We start from the raw sequence: 24,041 nt of genomic DNA, 5'->3' as shown, positions 1-24,041 counted from the left end.
TTACAATTCATTCCTTTCAAAACAAATAAATCTGTTGGAGATGTGTGTGTTAACTACAATTTGTTTAAATAGTCTAGGGTTGGAGATGGCTTACCACTTAAATCAGGTGACTAGGTTCTGGGGGTGAGTTTTTGTGGAAGAGTTTATCCACTTAATCCTCCCCATCTGCACGTAACGGACAGGTTGAGACGCTTAGCAGAGAAACAAACTTAGATTAAATTTTACTCATCATCTGTTAAATACTGTCTTTAATTGTTGATTTTGGTGAATCCGAGGTGTATGAATGTTCGGTGCCTTAGTCCTCAGGCGGCATTGATAGATGTGTTACTTCAGCTGAACTTTTTACATCTGTAAATTCTTTCACAGGAATTAAAAACTTTTAGCCTGCTGTGTTTTAACTAGGAGTCCTGGTGGTGGCAGTGGGTTTTACTAATGACTAAGGTTAGTTGGAACCCACCACCTGCTTTTCAAGAGAGTGCTATAGCAGCCTACTTCTGTGGACTCCTGGTATGGTAAGCACTGGATTGCAAACCACACGGCGTTTGAAACGTACCAGCTGCTCCTTGGAAACCCTGTACAGAGTTGCTGTGAATCAGAATCTACTTAATGGCACTCAACATTCCTATAGGGTTACCATGAATTGAAATTGGCAGTGGGTTTGGTTTGATTTGGTGCTCTGATTAGTTGTGGTCAAAAACCTAAGCTTGTTTAAAGATTAAAGTTGTGAATAACTATTAGTGCCTTATTGTCAATTTTAGGAAGACTGTTCTTTTCTGTGAATAGTAAATATAGCCGAGTTGTCTTTTGTAGCTGGAAATGGCCTGAGGTTGAAACAATTTGCGCATCTTGGGAAACTGCAAGGACTGTCCTGGCATTCTAAGTGTTGTACATTGTCAAAATGTCAGGTGAGCTTGTTAAGACATAACGATTCATTAAGATTTATGTGCAGCCAGACTAGCTCTACACAGAAGGGGGTTGTGGGTTATACCATCAGGTTGGCAATGTCTTGAAGTTTGCCAGGTCTTAAAACAGTTTTATAGGGAGGTCCTAGCGATGTGCTATGTATTACCTGCTACTTTCTGACTTGGAAAGTAGCAGGTAATACATCTATTTTGACAAATGGAATGAGAGGAGAGGTTTCATCTGCAGGAAACCGAGGTACTTTTAACTGCAATTAGGATGATTTAAGTGTCTGTGTAAACTGAATGAAAAAAGTTTATACTTTCCATCACCTTTCTCTCCAGTGATTTGGCCAAGCCCAACAGAAACGTATTGGGCCTCCTAAGTTGTACTTTTCAATATTGTCCACAATTGGCCTTATTCCAAATTGACCCGTCCCTTTCCCACACTGCAGAACTGAATAAGCTCATACAACTCAATATTACGGGCTCTAATTTCATCTGGCCCATGTGTGCTGTCAGGAAATGACAGTCTAACCATTTTATTTTTTGATTCAGATGTGAGAAAATGATGTTACCATGGAAATAGGACTGGGCTAATTGTTTATGAAGTTCCTTCTCAGTACCTGTTCCTTCCTATTAATTTTAAAGGTCAGTAGCTCCAACTGGCTAAAGACATGAGCTATGTATGACCTTTCTACAGTTTACTATTTTGTCAAATGCTCTTAGTTACCTTTCTTTAAGGTAGGTTATATATAGATGGCTTTACTTTGGAACATTTTAGTGAGTGACAGGGCCAGATCTTAATGACAAGTACAGGTAAAAAGCCTTCAAGCTTCTAACTGCCAGGCTTACACATTCCTTAGCAAGGTTTTTCAAAAATAATCTCACCTACTCAAAAGGTCTATGGCTTCATTTTAACATCACATAGAATAAGAAACAATAGCTGTTAGAGTAACAGTTCTGACCCATAGCAACCCTGTATAGGGTTTCCAAGGAGCGACTGGTGAGCTTGAACTGCTGACTTTCTGATTCAAACCAACTTTGCAAAGAATTCCTTAAAAGATCATGAGAAACAGCAGTTTGCAGCTACATTTATCTTTGAGCAAGTTACCTATCTTGTCTTGGTTAATGAGAACTGAAAGAATGTATTTACCCCATTCCCTTCCCGAAGAAAAATGAACACCATGAAAAATTGTCAGCTCATTTACTGGTGCAGCATAGTTTCCTTTATCTCTAGCCCTCTGACTTGGGCCTTCAGTTTTTGTTCCAGATTCAGCCCTAAAGATGAAGTTTCTAGTTAAAATAACTGGTTTCAAATGTTCCATTCAGCTTTAGTGCCTGCTGGTATTACCTCAACCACAAGCTGCTGCACAGTGCCAAGTTAAAAGGAATTGAGCAAAAACCAGACCAAACTCCTTTGGAAGCACGTCTATCATTCCTGATGAAGTTCCAATAAAGTGACAGGAAATGATTTCACCCCCTTGGAGACTGGTCTCTCAGCACCAGAGTTCAAGGTATATATTCCTAAAAGGAGATGTGCTGTTTGTCTCCTGAGCTGGATTATTCTTCAGTGCCAGGCTTTCAACAGGATGTGACTAGTTCATACTCCAGGACTAGAAAGGAGTTACAGTTTGAAACCAGAATGAATGGCCACGATGCCTGATGTTAGGCTTTCATATGACACCTTCTGAAAACCTGCATCTTCTATCATCTCCTTGAACTCCTCCTAAAACACAAAGAAAGAATAAGGACTATCTGGATTTCAACTTTTAGTGTCTTTGTTAGAAACTGTAGAAAGTTTATACCTGAGGTGGGAATTTTCTGATACTTTCTACTAGGTATTGGTAGGATTTCCAGTCTCCTGCGATAACTTCTCCAAGGACAGGAATGACCTGGAAGCTATACAGATCATAAAGCCTAAACAAAAATACCGGAGATGAAGATTAGAACATGACTCAATTTAGATTTCTAACCTTAGGAAGTACAGTCTAGGTCTGGGGTTAATAGTCCCTGAAGTAAGGGACGTGGGCCAAGGTGTGAAATCAAACGGGAGTGGTGGGCATATGAACAATACAGTTAGGATCATAACAATGGAGAAGGAAGGGGCAATTACAACAACTCTTTGCTATTGCCATGTAGCAGTATGAGCCTATGTAGGGTGCCTGCCAAGTTGAGCTGGAAACCCAGATTTTTAGATGAAAAATCCTTGAACGTTCAATCTTTTAAAACAGCATGTTATATGATAGAATGAAAGTAAAACTAATGTTCTCCCATGTAAACTATCATATAATTCACACTGAAACAAAAAAAAACCCCAGCATGTAAGTCCACTAAATAATTCTGTGGGCTAACTTGAACCTCTCTGGTTATTGAACTATGACTTGTCTAGCTTCTTGTTAAGTGCTGTTGAGTCACTTCTGACCCATAGCGACCCTGTAGTATAGGGTTTCTGAGGAACAGCTGATGAGTTTGAATCGCCGACCTTGCAATTCAAATGGCTTTGCAGTCTGACGCACTAACTCACAGTGCCACACCAGGACTCCATGTTATTCAGAACTGGCTGGTCTCTGAGGTGGCACCATCCATCAAAGTGGGAAAAGACAGTTACTGGCTCTTTTTCTGTTTTCTACTCATTCTGTCCGTTTGGGAAACCCTTGATTAGACAAAGAGAAAAAAGCCGTAATAACAATTCCAACCTGGAAATGAGGGGATTGTTCACTTGGCTAAACTCCAGACAGAGAAACCGTCCTCCTGGTTTTAGGACCCGATGGGCTTCCTGGAGTGCCTGAGCAAGACAAGGAGGACAAGATACTCAGGAGACCCCATTCTGTTTCATGAGACTGAGGCAGTTGTTTGCTTCAGTGAGCGCGATAAAAACTATCATTTGCCCTCTAGCCCAAGTTTTCACTTGGGAAGCTGTAGAGTGCACATAGAGCGCTTGTTGGGTGCTGCTGAGTTGATTCTGATTCATGTCGACCTCTTTGTGTTAGAGTCACATGGCCTGACAGGGTTTCCTTGGCTTTCACCTTTCTAGAAGCAGATTGCCAAATCTCTCTCCCACAGAACCACTAAGTGCCTAAGTTTGCACCACCAACTTTTGGTTTGTAGCTGAGAAAGCCCTGCCACATTCTAAACTTTAGTAGGCACTCTGCCATCTGAGACTAGAGAAGGTTGTTTGGGGTAATAAAAAGTGACTATATTGCTATGAGTCGGAATCGATTCAACGACGCTGAACAGATTAGCGTAACCCCCAAAACAAAACAAACCCACTGCCATCAAGTTGATTCTGACTAACCATGACCCTATGCAGGGTTTCTGAGGTTGTAAATCTTTACAAGAACAGAATGCCTCATCTTTCTTTCTCAGAGTGGCTGGTAGGTTAGAACTTCTGACCTTACAGTTCACATACCAAAGCCTAACCCACAGTGCAGCCTCCAGGGAAGACAATTATGGAATGACCTATCACAGGTGGACTCCTGATGTGGCACAATAGGATCAGCACTGGACTTCGAACCACAAAATCAGCAGTTCAAACCCACCAGCTGCTCCTCAAAAATCCTATACAGGGTCACTAAGCAAAATGGACTCAACCTGGTACTTCACAACATCATCAAAATGATTATGACCATCCTCTTAGATCCAGCATTTCCACTTCTAGGAATGGATCTTACAGAAATGCTGCTACTGGAGAAAATGTGTGCATGGATGAGTGACTGCAGCTCTGTGGGAACAGCATAGGATGAGACGCATCTTCAATGAAGCACTCATGTCAGACTGATTGAGTCATAGAGCATCTTTCCAAACCAGTGACTGTGCTCTTTATGCACTGATGTGGAGCATGGCCACAGGGGTTTGCTTTGTTAAAACTTTACTGTGACTTGAGTGAAGCTTTACAGAGCAGACCTTCAGTTTTACATTCAATAAATCATACACTACTTTTCATCACAATGATTGCAAACCCCTCCAGGTACCATTACATTTCTCCCTGTGTCTCCCGCTACCTTCATCTTTCCTCTTGTTGTATATTGCCTGCCCTGTCACCGTGCTAACATGTGTCTACCATGTAGAACATGAATAATTTCTCCTGTGTGTAGTTTTAAAGGGTAAAAGCAATGGCTGAAATGTTGAGTATGTTAATTTTTGCCTTAAAAAAGAAAGAAGGGCCTTCAAAAAGTGCATGGAAAAAATGGAGTGAAAAGGTAGTGGAAGTTTTCCATGAAGGATGTGAAGCCAGGAAAGATAAGAGGCTGGTGACTGTTTATAGGGAGAGGAGGTGCTCAGTGGGTGGGGGACAAGGTGGAAGAGACACCTTCAATGACAGACCCTTTTCAAGTTCAATTTATTTCTTTTAATTAAAAGAAAAAAAGAAGCTGGCTAGAGACACAGCTGTTGTTAAGCGCTGTGGAGTTAGTTCCGACGCACAGTGACCCTGTATAGGGTTTCCAAGGAACGGCTGGTGGGTTTGACCTTGTAGTTCGCAGTCCAGTGCTAATTCCAGAGTACTAGACCAGGACATAGTAGCTGCTGTTGTTAAGTGCCATCGAGTCAGTTCTGATCCATAGTGACCCTGAACAGGGCTTCTGAGGCTATAAATCTTTACAGGAGCAGAAAGCCTCATCTTTCTCGCGCGGAGCAGCTGGTAGTTTCAAACTGCTGACCTTGCGGTTTGCAGCCCGATTCGTAACCACTATGCTACCAGAGCACCTTACCAGGACATAGTATTCAGCTAAGGAGCACCAGAACATCCCACCCAAAGTAGAGGAACCAGGGACTGTAATCTACATCCCAAAAATGACACTGAGTACCTTGTGAACAGTCTTCAAATGTTTTGAATAGAATGTTACAGTTGAAATGCAGAACTGTGTCAAATTAAGGAGCACTGGTGGCACAATGAGGAAAATGTTGGGCTGCTAACCAAGGGTCAGGAGTTTGAACCCACCAGCCACTCTGGGAGAAAGTGCAGCCTGCTTCCTTAAAGATTTATAGCCTAGGAAACACAGTTGTACACTGTCCTCTAGGGTAGAGATGAGTCAGAATCTAACCAATGGTGATGGACTCAGCATCAAACTAAGAGTTGAATATTCCCTTCATGGAGCGACTGTGACTCTAGCTACATTCTGCCACAATAGGTTGGATGCCTTTTTTTGTCAGTTAATGCCAACCTCTGACATGTCTCTGTTTTGCAAGGTCACTGGGTCAGACAGCTTCCTAAGTGAGAGGAAACTGATGAAATCCAGAGCAAGACTGAGAGTCTCAAAGATACAAACACCAACCCCAGCAACCAAGCCTTCCTTCTATTTCTATGGGGATCTGCTCGGCAGTTTGTTTTGGGGTTTTGATCTACAGCCATATCACCCGATCTTGTCTTTTTTGAAGTTTTGGTCTTTTTCTCACTTATGTGACTAGGACATTGGAGACTTACAAGATTGAGACCCCTAAAGCCATTCCACTCAAAAGCTGGGCCTAGGAAGACTCTCTCCCTGTTTTCTCACTGTCTCTGCATCCACTCCAGGGGACTTTCCTAAGCACAAAAGCCAAGGATGCAGACATTCATACCCGATCAATGTGTGTCACATTCCGGATCCCAAAGGCAATGGTGTAAACATCAAACTTGTCATCGTCAAAGGGTAGTTCTTCTGCATCCCCCAGAATCCATGCAAGTCCTGAAAGAGAGAAATCTGTTCTGGGTCTAGGTCTGGGTAACTGTGTCCTCTGGACCCTAGCACCTCACAATCCTGCCTTCATTACTTGATTCTGAGCCAATGTCTTCATGGTGTCCTCCAATCTTGAGATTCTGAAGTTGAGGTTCCTGAAGCTGATTCAGATCTGAGTCCTACCCCTAAGTTCTTGGGAGTAGATCTTAGTCTGCCTACACACCATAAGGAGTCCTGGGGTGGCACTGTAGAATAAACACTGGACCATAAGGTCAGCAGTCCAAACTGATCAGTTGCTCCTTGGAAATCCTATACAGGGTCGCTGAGTCAGAACTGACTCCATGGCACTCAACTACAACGATAACAACCTAACATAAGCCCTCAGGAGAAATTTTATCCAACTAAGTTAGTGTTGGTGGCAACCACTGTAGTGAAGGGCCCAGGCCCTGAGCCCATGATGTTCTAATTCCAGCTTCACCATTTATGAGCTGCATAATCTCGAGTAAACCATGCCTCGGTTTCCTTACCTGTAAATGAACCAACACCTATTTCACAGTTTCTGGGAGGGTAAATGAGTCACTCTTAGTGCAGTGGTTAAAAAATAAAACAAATAGAACCCATTGCTGTCATGTTGATTTCAACTCACCGTGACCCCCTTGGGTTTTCAGTGGCTGTCGGATAAGCAGTGGACAGCAAAGGTGGTTTGAAACGCAAGGTCAGCGGTTCAAACTCACCAGCCACGCCTCATAAAACCCTATACAGAGTCGTGATGAGTCAGAACTGACTGGATGGCACTTAACAGCAATGATCTTGGGGAACTAGACCTCCATGAGTAGAGTGCTTAGTATCCACTAGGCTCAGAATCAAACTATCTAGAATGCGGGTGTTGGTCATGAATTCAGAAACCACCTAAGGCACCCTCTGTCAGACCTGCAGTGTCCTGTACAAATCCTAATTCTGCTTTAATACTGTTCAACACCAGTGAATTCGACATAATATATAACAGGAAGGATCTATGGAGGGAGGAAGGTAAAGGAAATAACCTCTCCAGAAGGCAAACTTGCAGAGGTCACTGAGTCAATTCCAGCTGGTAGGTTTGAACTGCCAACCTTGTGGTTAGCAATCCAGTACCTATCCTACAGTGCCATCGGGGCTCCTAAGAGCCTTAAAAATAAGGAGAACATTGTCCTTGCAATTTCATTACCATCATCACCATTGCTACCAATATACCATATGGCAGGGCTTGTGATATCACTTTACATGTTGTTGTTGTTAAAGTACCGTCGAGGCAGTTCCGACTCACAGAGACCCTGTATAGTTTCCAAGGCTCTACATCTTCATGGGAGCAAAAAGCATCATGCTTCTTCTGCGAGGCAGCTAGTGGGCTCAAACTGTGGACCTTGTGTTTTGGTGTCCAGTGCTTATCATATGGAGCTCCGTGCTCCCCAAATCTTTATATACATAATATCTAATCCCAGTCTCACACCAGCGCTATGAGATAATTATTACTATCATCTTCCTGTTTGGGGTGAACTAAGTATCAGGCTCAAGCATGGCAACAATAGTGAGGTTGGCCCAGGATCAGGCAGTGTTTCGTTCTGCTTTGCATAAGGTCGCTATGAGTCGGTACCGACTTGATGGCACCTAACAACAACAAGTATCAGAAAGGTTAAAGTAACTTGGCCAAGATCACCAAGTAGAACTCAGTTCTATCTCAGGCTTGTGTTTTTAACAACTATAGTAAACTGCTTCTTGCTGTTGCTGCTGCTGTGTGTTACAGAGTCAGTTCTGACTCCTAGTGACACTAGACAGGGTGTCTGAGAAGCAGCTGGTAGGTTTGAACTGACAACCTTGTGGTTAGCATTCCAGTTCTAATCCTACGGTGTCACACCAGGATCTACTTCTGGTCTCAGGTTATCAGACCTGTCGGCTAGTTTCTTATTTGTCTTTCTGATTTGTTTTAGTTCTTTGTTGTTATTGGTGTTAAGTGCCAGCGAGTCGCATCGCTATAGACTCATAGTGACCCTATGCACAACAGAACAAAACACTGCCTGATTCTGGGCCAACCTTACAATTGTTGTCACGCTTGAGCCCATTGATGTTGCCACTTTGCTAATCCATCTTGCTGGGGGTCTTCCTCTTTTTCTCTGACCCTCCACCTTACCAAACATGATATCCTTCTCCAGCGACTGCTCCCTCCTGACAATATGTCTGAAGTATGAGAGACAAAGTTTGGCCAATCTGTCCTTCAAGGTACACTCTGGCTGCACTCCTTCCAACATAGATCTGTTTGTTCTTTTGACAGCCCATGGTACTTTCAATATTCTCCTCCAACACCTTAACTCAAAAGCATCAATTCTTCTACGGTCTTCCTTATTCACTGTTCAGCTTTCACATGCTAATTGAAAACACCATGGCTTGGGTCAGGCGCACCTTAGTCCTCAAGCTGACATCTTTGCTCTTCAACACTTTAAAAAGGTCTTGTGCAGCAGATTTACCTAATGCAATAGTCGTTTGATTTCTTGACTGCTGCTTCCGTGAGTGTTGATAGTTGATCCAAGAAGAATGAAGTCCTTGACAACGTCAATCTTTTCTCCATTGATAAGAATGTTGTTTATTGGTCCAGTGGTGAGGATTTTTGTTTTCTTTCACTGAGATGCAATCCATACTGAAGGCTGTGGTCTTTGATCTTCATCAGTACATATTTTAAGTCCTCTTCACTTTTAGCAAGCAAGGTTGTATCATCTGCATAGCTCAGGTTGTTAATGAGTCTTCCTCCAATCCTGATGCCATGTTTTTCTTCATATAACCCAGTTTCTCGGATTATTTGCTCAGAACACAGGTTTAATACGTATGGTGAAAGAATACAACTCTATCTCACACCTTTCTTGATTTTAAACCATTCAGTGTTCCCATGTTCTGTTCGAACAACTGCCTCTTGGTCCAGGTACAGATTCCTCATGAGCACAATTAGTTTTTTAGTGCTGCTATATCAGAAACATCACAAGTGGATGACTTTAACAAACAAATTTATTTTCTCATAGTTTGTTGTTGTTTTTATGTGCCATTAAGTTGGTTCCCACTCATAGTGACCCTGTAGAGGGTTTCTGAGGCTGTAAATCTTTATGGGAGCAGAAAGCCTCATCTTTCTCCTGAGGAACGGCTGGTAGTTTCAAACTGCTGACCTTGCGATTCACAGCCCATTCGTAACCATTACACTACCGGAGCTCACAGTTTAGATGACTAGAAGTCAGCAATCAGGGCACTGGCTCTCAGTGAAGGTCGTTGTCACTTCAGCTTGTTTCAGGGTTCCTTGGAGATCTCCAGATGGTTTGGTGTCAATCCTTCCCAATATCTGTCAATCTTTCCCTGTCTTTTTGTCTCTTGCTTCCTGGTTGAATCTTCTATCTCAATAGAGATTGACTCAAGACATACCCTGCAGGAGTCCTGGTGTGGCGCTGTGGGTTAATGCACTGGATGGCAAAGTCCCTTTGAACTACAAGGTCGCTGGTTCCAGCTCACCAGCCTCTCCTTGGAAACTCTGTACAGGGTTGTTATGGCTTGGACCAAGTCTACAGCACTTAACAAGAAGACACCCCCTACACTAATCCTGTTTCATTAGCATAACAAAGAAATTCCATTCCCAAATGGGATTATAGCCACAGAAATGTTGTAGTTAAATGCCTCTAAAGTAAATTCAGACTCACCCCAGGACCCCAACTACAAGAATAGAGGTTAGGATTCACAACACAGAATTTTGAGAGACACAGTTCAATCCATACATTTCTTTCATGCTCCTTTGCACTAGACAAGTTAAGACCAATAGTTGGCATTTTAGATGACTACTCTCCAAACTAGGATGTAAAACATCATCTTTATGAACTATGTTATGCCAACTGACTAAGATGTCTCACAAGACTATGGTGTTGATCTTTTAAACCCAGTAAACTAATCCCATGGGGTGTTTAAAGGGTACATCTAGGAAGAACAAACACATTTGTGTTGAAGTACAGCCAGAATGTTACTTAGAAACTAGGACAGCAAGACTTCGCCTCTCATATATTGGACATGTTATCAGGAGGGACCAGTCCCTGGAGAAGGACATCATGCTTGATAAAATGAAGAGTCAGTGAAAACCAGGAAGCTTCCTAATGAGATAGATTGACACAGTGGCAGCAGCAATGGGCTCACAAAACAATTGTGAGGATGGTACAGGGCCATTCTGTTGTACATAGATGGGGTCAGTCTGTTGTAAATAGGGTCAGGTTGCTATGAGTTACAATGGACTTAACAGCACCTAACAACAAAGGAGCTCTGGTTGCGTAGTGGTTACGAATTGGGCTGCGAACCTTAAGGTCAGTGGTTCGAAACTACCAGCCGCTCCGCGGGAGAAAGATGAGGCTTTCTACTCCCGTAAGGATTTACACCCTCGGAAACCCTATACAGGGTCACTATGGGTCGGAACTGACTCGAAGGCACTTAACAACAACAACAACAACAATAATGACAAAGGAAGTTTCCGTAACTGCCCCCTATGTGCTTTATTGGAGTCCTGGTGTGGCACTGCAGGATAATGAACTGGATTGCAAGGTCAGTTTGAACTGCAAGGTCAGCAATTCAAACTCAACACGCATTGGAAACCCTGTACAGGGTTGCTATGAGGTGGCACTGACTCCATGGCCCTTCATACAACAATGTGTTTTATTATATATGTTTTGCTGTCTTAATACTTTTCCAAAATTTTAGTTTTATAAAATCTTTTTCTCAAAGCTATCACCTTTGTTGTTGTTATGTGCCATGGAGTTGGTTCCGACCCATAGCGATCCTGTATAGGGTTTCCGAGACTATAGATCTTCACAGGAGCAGAAAGCGTCATCTTTCTCCTGTGGAACAGCTGGTAGTTTCGAACTGTTGACCTTGCGGTTCGCAGCCCGATTCATAACCACTTCACTACCAGAGCTCCTTATCACTTTTGATCCATCAAAAAAAATATTTTAAAGGTCCAGTCTTTAGAGTTTCTCTCTGGGAGGCAGCACAAATGTAATACTACTGGTAAAAATGCCTCTAAATGTTACATTTTACAAATAATTTCTAACATCCTCCTACAGAGTTTCAGCTTATTTTGCAAGGTATTTTTTGGCAGAGGCATTTATTAGAGAGTGATAAAGCAAAGGAGACAGATAAAGAAAACTGTACTATGCAACACTTAGGATTCCTATGAAGGTCAGTTGCTCTGGGCAGTTTTAAGAGCATTCAGGGCAGGCCGCCCTAAGAAGAGCAGATGTGAGAAACAGAAGGCACCTATCACTCAGCACCTTTGTTCTCCATTTTTCTGGCTGAACACCAGGGAGAAGGGAAAGAAGGCTCTTCGGAAGGAATAAGGGAACACAGTGCCTTTGTATCAAAACACAAGCCAGTGGCCTCCGGACCAGAGTAGTTGGTTAACAAAAGCGTCCTTCATCTTTGGGGCCAAGTGGGCTCTGGTTCGTCTAGGCAGCTCTTTCTGGGGGTGGAAGGAGAAAGAATTGAGCTAAAATAACATACATAGTCATGGGTGGGAAGGGAAGAGGAGAAAAAATGCTGATGTTGAGCTGAGGGACTTTATTTTTTGGGTTGAATAGCACTGTGTGCTGATTCATTGAGGTGCTCTACAATCTTGGAAGAGGGAGGGGTGGGACTTTGAAAAGCCAGGTCAACCAGGTGCGGCCTCCCTGATCATTTGTTTTTACCTAAAAAAATGAGAGGACGGGGGAAGTGTATCAAAGTAAAAAAAGCAACAGAAAGTCCCATGTGAAGTCTACATTTTGATGATGGAGTGCACACTACCAGTCACACCTGAGCACATGGTGGGCTCTCAGAAGCATGGAGTAGTCCCCCACTTGGTGCTGAGAATACAAGAGGGCTTCAAAAGTTGATGAAAACATCCATTATCTCTTCATTTCTTTTTTTGTTAAACTTTTCATTGTGAATTGAAAGAAGGTTTATAGAGCAGATCGTCAGTTTTACAGTCAACAAATCAGAAACTTCCTTTCATCACCATTGCAATCCCTTCACTTATAACCTGGGAAAACCACATGGGAAGAAAACGCTCAGAATTTCTCATGTGAAAGAACTGAAAAAAAAAAAAAAAAATTCCAGCCTTGACTTGAAATATTGAAGGATTCTATGGGCAAAATATTGAATGACTCAGAAAGCATCCAAAGAAGATGGAAGGAACACAGAGAGTCACTGTACCAAAAAGAAATGATCAAAGTTCAACCATTTCCAGAGGCTGCAGATGATTAACAGTCAATGATACTGCAGAAAGAAGTCCAAGGTGTACTGAAGGCACTGGCAAAGAACAGGTTTCGGGAATTGATGGAATAAAAATTGAAATCTTTCAACAAACGGATGCAGCACTGGAGGTACTTACTCATGTATGCTAAGAAATTTGGAATACAGCCACCTGGCCAACTGATTGGAAGAGATCCATATTTGTGTCCATTCAAAGAGAGTTGATCCAACAGAATACAGAAATCACTGGACAATATCATTAATATCACATGCATATAAAATTTTGCTAAAGATAATTAAAAAACAGTTGCAAAAGTACATTGACAGAGAACTTCCAGAGGTTCATGCGGGTTCAGATGAGGACGTGGAACAACGGATATCATTGCTGACGTCAGATAGACATTGGCTGAAAACAGAAAGATGTTTACCTGTGCTTTATTGACTATGCAAAGGCTGTTGATTATGTAGCTCATGACAAACTATGAACAACACTGCGGAGAATGAGTATTGTAGAACATTTAACTGTGCTCATGAGGGACTAGTATATGAACCAAGAGGCAGTTGTTCGAACAGAACAAGGGGATACCTACCGAATGGTTTAAAATTAGGAAAGTTATGTGCTAGGGTTGTATTCTTTCCCCATACTTATTCAGTCTGTATGCTAAGCTGGATTATATGAAGAAAAATGAAATGTGGCATCAGGATTGGAGGAAGACTCATTAACAGCCTACGATATGAAGATGATACAACCTTGTTTGCTGAAAGGGAAGAGGACTTAAAATACTTAGTGATGAAGATCAAAGACCACAATCTTCAGTATGCGTTGCACCTCAATGTAAGGAAAACAAAAATCTTCACCACTGGACTAACAAATAACATCAATATAAATGGAGAGAAGACTGAAGTTGTCAACGACTTCATTTTGCTTGAATCAACCAAAAACACTCATGGAAGCAGCAGTCAAGAAATCAAACATTTTGCATTAGGCAAATCTGTTACATAATATCTTTTTAAAGTGTTGAAGAGCAAAGATGTCAGTTTGAGGACTAAGGTGTGCCTAACCCAAGCCATGGTATTTTCAATAACCTCATATGCACGTGAAAGTTAGACAATGAATAAAGAATACTATAGAAGAATTTATGTATTTGAGTTATGGTGTTGGAAGAGAATATTGAATGTACCATGGACTGCTGCTAGAACAAACACAATGGTATTGGAAGAAGTACAACCAGAGTGCTCCTTAGAAGCCAGGATGGCCAGATTTTGTCTCTCATATTTCAGACATATCAGGAGGGAGCGGGAGAAGAGGGACTCATTGCTTAGGTATAGGTGATGGAAAAATTTGGAAACAGATAATAGTGGTAGCTGCACAGAAAAACAAATGCAATTAATGTACCTGTGAATAAAACTGAAATGGCAAATACTTTGCTGTATGTATATTATCACAATAAAAAAGTGGGTTTTTGTAGCAACACACATAGGAAAGATAAAAGCCAGAGGAAGAAATATTGGGCAGGGAAACTTTTAGACCACATGCATCTGATCTGCCTCAGCCTACTTAACAGAAGCTCAGGGTGGTACAAATGGTGAAGTTCTAGCCCTGAGAGGTTAGCCATTCGAATCCACCCAGAGCGTGGCAATCTGCTTTTGAAAAGTCACAAACATGTCAACCCTATGGCACACAGTTCTATATTGAAATTCTTGGTGTCCCCACAAGTTGGAATTGACTCAACTGTAACTATTTTGTATTGTGTTTTTGAGCTGCCTCTTAAGAGTTCCACATAGAAAATGTACAAACCCTGCTAGCACCTCAGTGCAAAGAGCCTCACCTTGACTGATCAGCAAGTCCTTTCTTTCTGGGATCCAAGAAGCGTACTTGTGCAATTTCCACATCAAACTATCCTACTGACAACAAGATCAACTAGAGAAAGGGGTCAACTGGGAGCTGCTGGGAACTGGACTGAAAATAACACTGTGGTTTTGAGGCCAAGAGCTGAGATCACAAAGGTGGCTTCCAGTTCGGGATCTGCCATTTAAACGCTGCATGGCTTGAGTGAGACAGGCCATAGGGATCACCCCTGTCATGTGGAACTGGTAATCAAATTTACAGAGTTACTGAAATAATGTACATAACAACAGAATGAACTCAGCCACACAGCTAGCTAATCTGCAGTTTCTGCTTGTAGGCTTCTGAAAGCTGAAAAGGAAAGCATTTCAGCATTCTCTACACATGCCATGCAATTTTATATACATATAAACACACTTGCTCAGGGCTCACGTTCTGAAGGACTTACCAGCTTTGTATCCTTGAGCCTGAGCTTTCTGCTTCCCAACTTTGAGCATCTCCTTGTTGATGTCACAGATCACAACCTGGGAACCACCCAGGGAGTCCTCTTCATTCTGGTACTTTTTGGCAATTTCTTCCCAGGATAAATTCTGCTGGGCTCTTAACTGCCTCTTCTGCCTTCCCCGGTGCTGAGCTTGAATGTAATTAAGGAACCGGAAAGCAATATCACCTGTGAGAAGTAAAGAGGAGGAAAAAAGATTCAAAACCACAGAAAACAAAACACAGCATTTACTAAACCTAATAAAAAGTTACAAAGGTTAAGCAGTTGACACTGTGTGAAACAGAAGTTACTACTCATCTCAATGGTAACAGTGTGTGTGTGTGTGTGTGTGTGTGTGTGTGTGTAGGGTAGGGGATGGAGTTTGTGTTTCCCCTCTAAAAATAAAAGCTATACTGGCTTTGTTAATGTGTTTCCAGTTAAAGTGTACACAGCAAATCAGGTTCCCATTTGGCAATTTCTGCACAAATTGTTCAGCTCTGTTACATCGTCTCCACCATATCAACATCCTCATTAACACTGCCTAGTTGTCCAGTTTCCAGTGCTCCTGTACCCAAATCTTTTCATCTTTGCTTTAAAGTCATTGCTGACCTTTGGGTGTGGCACAGATGCTTTTTAATGGGTACTACACTATCCTCATGGATACTACCTTTATTTTGTGTGCCAGTTTATTATTTCTTTGAAAGCTGACCTCAGGATAGTTTGGATATAAATTTTAAAGAGTATCTCAGGTCAATAGTCTCATGGAGTCCTTGTGTTTCCACTAATCCAGTATATCTGATTGTTTAAGAATCTGAGTTTTCTTTTATTCCCATTCTGTCAGGGTCCCTATGCTGGGGCTTTGATCAGAAGGATTGGTCTAGTTCTTCTGGTCTCAAGGCAGATGAGGTCAAGGCTCAGGATGGCTATCCGCCCTAAAGACTAGTTTCTTCTCTAAGACTTTGGTTTTCTTCTTTCTCTTTTGTTTCCAACAAGCAGCTATCAGTAGTCAAATCTTAGATGACTGCTTGTAAACTTTCAAGACCCCAGATGTAGGATGTAGAACGTGTACTTTGTGATGCCAACTGATTGAATTAACCCATGATTACTTTTGGGGCATTAAAATGAAAACTTTTTAACTTCTAAAATTAAAAAAACAAAACAACAAAAAACCCCCCCCAAAAAACTTTTCCAGGAATGGGCTATGTAATGCATGGATACACTCTCACTAAAAAAGATTCAATAACTAAGTATGTGGGATAAAACATAGATGTCCCATTCCCTCGCCTTATCTGCTCCAGATATGGCCAGTGTCTTGGTAGACAGCTTCTAGCCTTTTTCTTATAATTTTCATGAAAGTAACATAGGTATGTAGTTACAAGAAGTCATTTCCTGCCCCATTACCTCCCACTTTTGGTTCAGTTCCCAGAGACAATCTCTTCTAACTTTTTAAGCTGTTTCTTCTGTTGGCTACCGTTATTTCTTTACTTAATAAAATAATCAGGTATGATTAAGGTGAGTCTGTGTGTGTCAGAGTAGAACTGTGCTCCATGGGGTTTTCCATGGCTAATTTTAAAGTAGTAGATTGCCAGGCCTTTCTTCTGAGGTACCCCTGGGTAAATTCAAACCTCCAAACTTTTGGTTAACAACTGAATGTTAGCCATTTGCACCATCCAGGGACTCCTTTCTTTACTTAAAAAATTTGATATGCTCCTCTTCACCCCTGCTTATATCACTTACCTAGTTCCTCATACCTAGTTCTTCACAACTTGGACAAGAAAGTAGTCATGACTTTTATTTCTTGCTCCATCAACTACAGACATTATCTCTCGACTCCCTTCAACCATCATATGTACTTTCACATTTTTTTTTTTTTAAATTAAATGTTTTTATTTTGCATTGAGTGAAAGTTTACAGGGCACATCATCAGCTTCACATTCAACCATTCATATAGCTTGTTTCATTACATTGATTATTATCCCCGCTATATATCATCAGTTTACAGTGTTTCTCTCTATCCTCTTTAGCTTTTTTTTTTTTTTGGGGGGGGGGGGGGGACTTGGCTTATTGGAATTTACAGTCTCGGCTTTTAGGGGAGGTTTTTACATTTGTCTGTGGATATCCAGGGCTCACGTATGAGATTACTAACAAGCATTACTGAATAATCAGATGAGGGACAGTTTGTTATGTCTACTAGGTGGCTAGAGTCTGATCCTCAGAGCCTATGGTTTGGACGGTCAACAACGCTTGGGCCCACAGGGGTTTGGCCTCCTGACCGGGTCTGTGCTGTCTGCATCTGAGTCCTCCTTTTTTATTGATTGTTTAAGGGACGCTGCCTGTCTTAGGTGGTCAGTGCGAATTCCTCAGTCTTACCAGTCATTGAGACTCATTGCAGCATGGCAATGTCTCTGTCCCAAGTAGCCGAGGTTCCACGTGATCCTTACCCGTCTCTGGCCACACGTCCAGCATAAACAGCCGCCATCCGAGGAAGGCAGGGAGGGAGGAGATCAGCTGGGGACCCCATGCGCCCGACGTTGCCGGCCCACCACCTGCTCTAAGGTGACCAAGCAGGATCACTAAGCTGAGGTTCAATCCAGTTCCTAGGGGAGTACTTTCACATTTTACGGCTAATTTACTTTGTTCTATAATTGGAGTCCTGGTGTGGTGCTATGGGTTAATGTGCTGGACTGAACCACAAGGTTGGCAATTCAAGCTCACCAGCTACTCCTCAGAAATCCTATATAGGGTCAGTATGGGTTGGAACCAACTCAACAGAATGTAACAAAATCAACACCATAGCTATAATTATGTCTTCATGTTGGGTTAGACATAAAAGCTGAAAATCAAAACTATTTCCAGTATTGTGAGTGTTTTCCAGTATTGTGACCAAGTTAAAAATGTTAGGGCAAAGTCAGTGACCTCTGGAATCCCATTTTCTTTCTTATGATGCCGTTTCCTTTTCTTTTTCTCTTGTAATACTTGCAAGAAATATATCCTTAAGTGTTTCATTGTCTCCATCTAATCAAGTGTTCTCCAGTCCCTTTTCTATATAAATGCATTTACATGTACCCATTTGAAAACATAAAAAAATATAAACAAGGATCATATTATACACATTGTAATATAACTTCATTTTACCACTTAATATGTCTGCTGCACAAGAGCTTTAAAGACCCAAGCCAAGGTATTTTCAATAGCTTCATACGCATGTGAAAGTTGGACAATGAATACAGAAGACCGTAGGGGAATCAATGCATTTGAGGTAGAGTGTTGGAGAAGAATATTGAAAGTGCCATGCACTGCCAGAAAAACAAACAGATCTGTGTTGGAAGAAGTACAGCTAGAATGCTTCTCAGAAGCCAGGATGGCAAGAGTTCATACTTTGAATGTTATCAGGAGGGACCATTCCCTGGAGAAGGACCTTAAGCTTGGTAAAGTGAAGGGTCAGCTAAAAGAGGAAGACCCCCCGCCCCCACGCGAGTTGGACTGGCACAGTGGCAGCAGCAACGGGCTCAAGCATAGCAACAACTGTGAGCCTGGTGCAGGATTGGGGGGATGGGTGGGGTTTTGCTCTGTTGTGCACTGGGTCGCTATAAGTTGGAACCGACTCAATAGCCCCTAACAACAAGAATAACAAGTCTTTCCCTCAGTATTTAGAGGTTTTCTTCTTTCTTTTTAAATGGCTATGTTCTATTTCAATTCCAACTCACAGTGACTACACAGAGTCTTTACTGGCGTAGCCAGCCTCATCTTTCGGTTCAGTTAGCAACATAAAGCTTAACCCTACTGTGTCTGCAGGGCTCCTTAGTTAGGCCTAGAAAAATTTAAAGTATTTCCTTATTAAGGCAGAAATAAGTTGCCAACTTTTTCCTATTACTAAAGATGATGCTGTAAGTATATATCACATATTTACTTTATGTAGAATTGGATTTGCAGGATCACAGGTTATATGCATTTGAGATTTTGGTAGATTGTCCTCCATTTGGTAGATTGGGAAAGGATCACCCCAACAAAACCATACATAATCATGTTTCCAATATGGAACTTACTTTGTTGTAATTGAATCAGGATACGGACACCACCAAGACACATTTAGAAACCCATGTCAGTTTTCTCCCCAAGTAACAAAGGACCAAACATAAATCACCAATGACGCTCTTGGTATCTGATGTACCAGTGGACTAGGCAGAAAAGGTTAACCTAGATGGCTTGTGCAGAATAGTATAAGACTTCTCCCAAATAAAAGGGAACGTAGGGTCAGGTTAAACAGAAGGTAAAATAGTTCTTTAGATGACAAAATGTCATGGAATTAAAAAAAAAAAAAGTCAGTCTTGTGACGTTATAATCCCGTACATTTTAGAAAAGTGAGACATACACGAACGAAGCTGATATTCTGTCCTTTTGATTGATAATTCAGCTCACCAGCAAACAGCATACCTGCCTCAAGTTCCATTTACCTTCAATCTAATAGTAGGTGAGGTGCACTAGCTCATTCCAAGAAGAGACAGTAACTTCTGTGTCAAATGCTCAGTAGTACCCAAGGATGGAGTCCTTGGTGTGGTGCTGCAGGATAATGTGCTAGACTGCAAGGTCGGTGGTTCAAACCCACCAGCCGTTCATTGGAAACCTTAGACAAGGTTGCTATGGAAACCAACTCGATGGCACTTAACAACAACAACCCAAGGGTATGAAATTATTACCTGTGCCTCCAGCAACGTCTAGCAGCTGGGTCCCAGGAAACGGATGCATCTTCCAGAGCAACAAATCCTTCCAAATACGATGGATCCCAAGACTCATCATATCGTTCATCACGTCATACTTCTTTGCCACACTTTGAAACACATGATAGACTGATGGGGCAGAAACACACAACACAAGTGTGCTATTTGAAAGACTAAGGAGGACAAATCCCACATGCAAAAGAAGGAGCTTTTCCCCCTGAAATGCAGTGCTTGATTTAATGCATTATAATGCTGGATGCCGAAATGAAATTACACCTTAGCATTACCTCTTTACAAAGAGGCTGAAAGGTACTTTACATAAGAAATCACTTCTGCTGCCTTCCTTATCTGTAGGCCCAGGACTTCTCTAATACAGCTATGCACATACTAGATACTAAACTGGTGTTTTTGTTTCTTAGAGAATGAGGGGAAGATGGCTGGAATAAAATTTTCTCATGGTTTTTATGGAGTAGTAAAGCAGCATCATGATAAATGATGAAAAACTGAAGCTGTCAAGGATTTCACTCTACTTGGACTAACAATGAACATCCAAGAAAGCAGCAGACAATACATCAAATAGCGTTGGGCAAATCTGCTGCAAAAGACCAATTTAAAGTTCTCAAGAGCAAAGATGTCACTTTGCGAACTAAGGTGTGCCTTACCCAAGTCAAGGTATTTTCATGCCTTACATGAATGTGAAAGTTGGACATGGAACAAAAAAGACAGAATTGGTTCATGTGAATTGTGCTATTGCTGAAGGATATTGAATAGACAGTGGACGACAGAAGAATGAGCTAATCAGTCTTAGAATAAGTACAACCAGAATGCTTCCTAAAAATGAAGATGGCAAAACGTCATCACACTTTGACTATGTCATCAGGAAAGAGCAATCGCCTGAAAAGCACATGATGTTTAGTAAAGCAGAGGGTCAGTGAGAGGAGGGAAAATCTTCAACGATATATGGACTGACACAGAAGTCACATGATGTGCTCAAACTGATCAAAAATCATGATGATGATTAGGCAGCATTTTGTTCTGTTATACATCAGTTTGCCACTGTGACAACTGACAAGAACCACAATGGCATTACAATTCAAAAACAACACAATCCATTAGAAAGACACACCATATCCATCTGTAAAATGGACATAATACCTTTCTCATTATAAATGGTACAGTTGGAGTTTTAAAACTACTATTTTCATATCTCACATCTCACAAAGAAACTTCTCAACAACACTGACCATTGATTGAGCAATGACAGACTGTCAAGCACTGTTGATACTGCTTGAATGTTTTAAGTAATCCAATCCTCACAAGAAGCTAAATGAAAGGCTTACTGTTATTTCTACTTCACAAATCTGGAAACTGAGGCATAGATTCCTATTTTAAAAAGTGATCGCTCTCTTTATCAAGAGACTACTGAACAGAAACTGGAGGAAGACTAAACTGGGTTCCTGAAATAGAAGAGGTCTTAAAATATTTACAGATGAAGATCAAAGACCATAGCAGTTGATATGGGTGGCACCTCAATGTAAAGAAAACAAAAATCTTCTCCATTGGACCAATAAACAACATCTATATAAATGGAGAAAAGATTGAAGTTGTCAAAGACTTAATTTTGCTCAGATCAACCATTAACACTCATGGAGCAGCAGTCAAGAAATCAAATGATGTATTACATTAGGCAACTCTGTGGCACAAGACCACTTTAAAGTGTTGAAGAGCAAAGATGTCAGTTTGGAGGTTTAAGGTGCGCCTGACTAATGTCATGGTATTTTCTACAGCTTCATATTTATCTGAAAGTTGGACAATGAATAAGGGAGGCTGTAGAAGAATTGATGCATTTGAGTTATGTTCTTGGAAAAGAATGTTAAAAGTACCGCGGATTGCTAGAAGAACAAACAGATCTGTATTGGAAGAAGCACAGTCAAAATGCTCCTTAGAAGCCAGTAAGGCCAAACTTGTTTCTCATACTTCAGACATATTATCAGGAGGGACCAGTCCCTGGAGAAGAAAACGAAAAACAGGAAGACCCCAAATGAGATGGATTGGCACAGTGGCAAGAGCAATGGATTCCAGCTAAACAATCGTGGCGATGGCCTAGGACCAAGCACTGTTTCGTTCTGTTGTTCATAAAGTTGCGATGAGTGGGAACCGACGTGAAGGCACCTAACAACAATACTCGGTAAACTAAAATTAGAATTAGAAAAAATGCCTACAAAGGTCTTGCCCGGTGTCTAGCACCTCATAAACGCTCAATTGATGGGATTTGGTGAGTAGTTTCTCTGCTAATAACAGTCGATCACCTTGGAGCTCAGAACTGCACAGACTGCAGTATCAGCCAACGGGACGTTAATTCAACACTTAGTTGCGCACAAGAAACTAGCTGGCAAACTGTCAGATCCCTCCCACTGCCTCTCGTCTTTTACCTTTGCCTCCTTTCTCCTCTTCCGACACGGTTTCAAACCCGAAGTGCGTTTCACTCGCTTGCTTCTCTTGGGACAAGAGACGTACACCAAGCGGACCCCAAGGGCAAGAGCTACGAAGCACCGGGAGCCGGCTAGCCAGTATCGCCCGCCACCACCCATGGCCACAGCAGCCCCATAGAGCGCGACTCCTGGGGGCCGCCATTTTGGTAGTCGGACGACACTGGACGGTGACGTCACGGAGATGATCGAGACAGTTGACGGCGGCCGACCAGAAACATATTTAGTTTAGGGCGTTTTCAAACCTGCTTTTAAAGGCCCGCGGTATTAATACACTGGCTGCTCCACGGGAGAAAGATAAGGTTTTCTGCTCCTGTAAGGATTTACTGCCTCCGGAACCTACTGGACGGCACTTAACAATATTAAAGGAGCCAAGGTCTCTGGAATAGAAAGGTTGCTTCTCTTTGGATACCCCAAATCCCTCTTCCTCTTCTCAAATTACATTTAGAATTGATTAGAAATGAAGGGAAGCTGAAGTACCTCCCTGGGTCGGTCAAGCACCTCTCAGTGACCATGTTTCTTAAAAACTTGTTTAGCAGTAGTACTAGTACTAACTTGCATGATAACTGTTTTCCAAACGTCACGTTTTTTCGTGCGGTAGAAGGAAAAAGATGAGGCACGGTGTTGTAAAAAGTCTAAATCACGGTCAATTTTCTCAAAGGCTGGTGTGCATAAAGAATTACCTGGTCTGATATTTGAAATGCAGGCTCCTGGCCTTGGAATATCAGAAATTTTGATTTTGGTATTGTTGCTGTTGTTAATTGGGTATGGTCGCAGTAAATCTGTATTTTAACACGCTTCTCCGGTGAATTTGATTTGCAGATCATTTTTGGAAACGTTGAAAATGAAACATTGGAAAGTCAGTTTTGTCGGTTTTCCATTTGGATAACTCTAGGATGTTTACAAGTGTGAATGGAAACGCTGGAATCCATTTAGCAAGTCAGAACTAGTCTCAACTCCCGCTGTCACTAAATTACATTTCTAGCTCCAACTGACCTAGCATGGGCATTTTTCTTAAACCCCAGTTTCCACATTCTGTGTTTATTGACACGGTACTGGAAACCATCTTGCTCAAAAGAAAGGAGGGAGGTGGTGAGTTTTCCTTGGACTTCCGTTTGTCTCCTATTATTTAAATGTATGTTCCCGGTGAAAATCAATGCCAACCATTAATTTTGCAACCATTGTCACCCTACTTTTGTGAATTGTTCCTCCCTCCACATAAATTCAATGCCCGCTAAAGTTCCTATCTTATTTTCAATTACTGTTGTCAATTTGACTCTTATTTTGCAGAATGACAGAGAAAGGAGTGCTTATTTCACACACTCTGAGTTCTCACATTTTTACTAAATAAAGGTGCATTTAGGGACCTTAGTGTATCTCCCACATATATACTCATGTAGCAACAGACTGCTTTGACACTGTTGCTTCTGGACAGAGCATGAAGTTTTCAGACCATCAGTCATGTGACTTTTCTCTCATTTCAGTGTAACTTATGGATAAGAAACTGTAGGCGGTGAAACTGGACAAGAACTGGTGGAGGGCCTGTTAAAGAAATTAGGAAATATTGAGATTGGCACTTAATTAGCTTTGTTTCAGTCTAAAATGTTAATGCCAAAAGAAAAAAAGAGGCAAAAAGCTTTTTTGCTTGTAGCTGTTGAGAGGCCCTTTGCTCCCTATG

At 41.6% G+C, this 24,041-nt stretch overlaps 1 protein-coding gene across 1 annotated transcript; it reads right to left on the bottom strand.

Annotated features, from left to right (window-relative positions):
• Nucleotides 1–2,526: 2,526 nt before the first annotated feature.
• Nucleotides 2,527–22,519, bottom strand: COQ5 (coenzyme Q5 homolog, methyltransferase (S. cerevisiae)). The gene is made up of 7 exons (XM_006865441.1): nt 22,307–22,519; nt 19,854–20,003; nt 15,124–15,345; nt 6,459–6,565; nt 3,599–3,687; nt 2,708–2,819; nt 2,527–2,628 (listed from the first exon to the last, which is right to left on the bottom strand). Exons 1-7 carry the CDS (start codon nt 22,506–22,508, stop codon nt 2,527–2,529), a joined length of 984 nt encoding a protein of 327 aa, XP_006865503.1. The 5' UTR covers nt 22,509–22,519.
• Between the last annotated feature and the right edge of the window lie 1,522 nt (nt 22,520–24,041).

The sequence above is a fragment of the Chrysochloris asiatica genome, unplaced genomic scaffold, assembly GCF_000296735.1.
Source record: "Chrysochloris asiatica unplaced genomic scaffold, ChrAsi1.0 scaffold00078, whole genome shotgun sequence".
Lineage (NCBI taxonomy): Eukaryota > Metazoa > Chordata > Mammalia > Afrosoricida > Chrysochloridae > Chrysochloris > Chrysochloris asiatica.
This window is presented reverse-complemented; position numbering and strand designations above follow the sequence as displayed.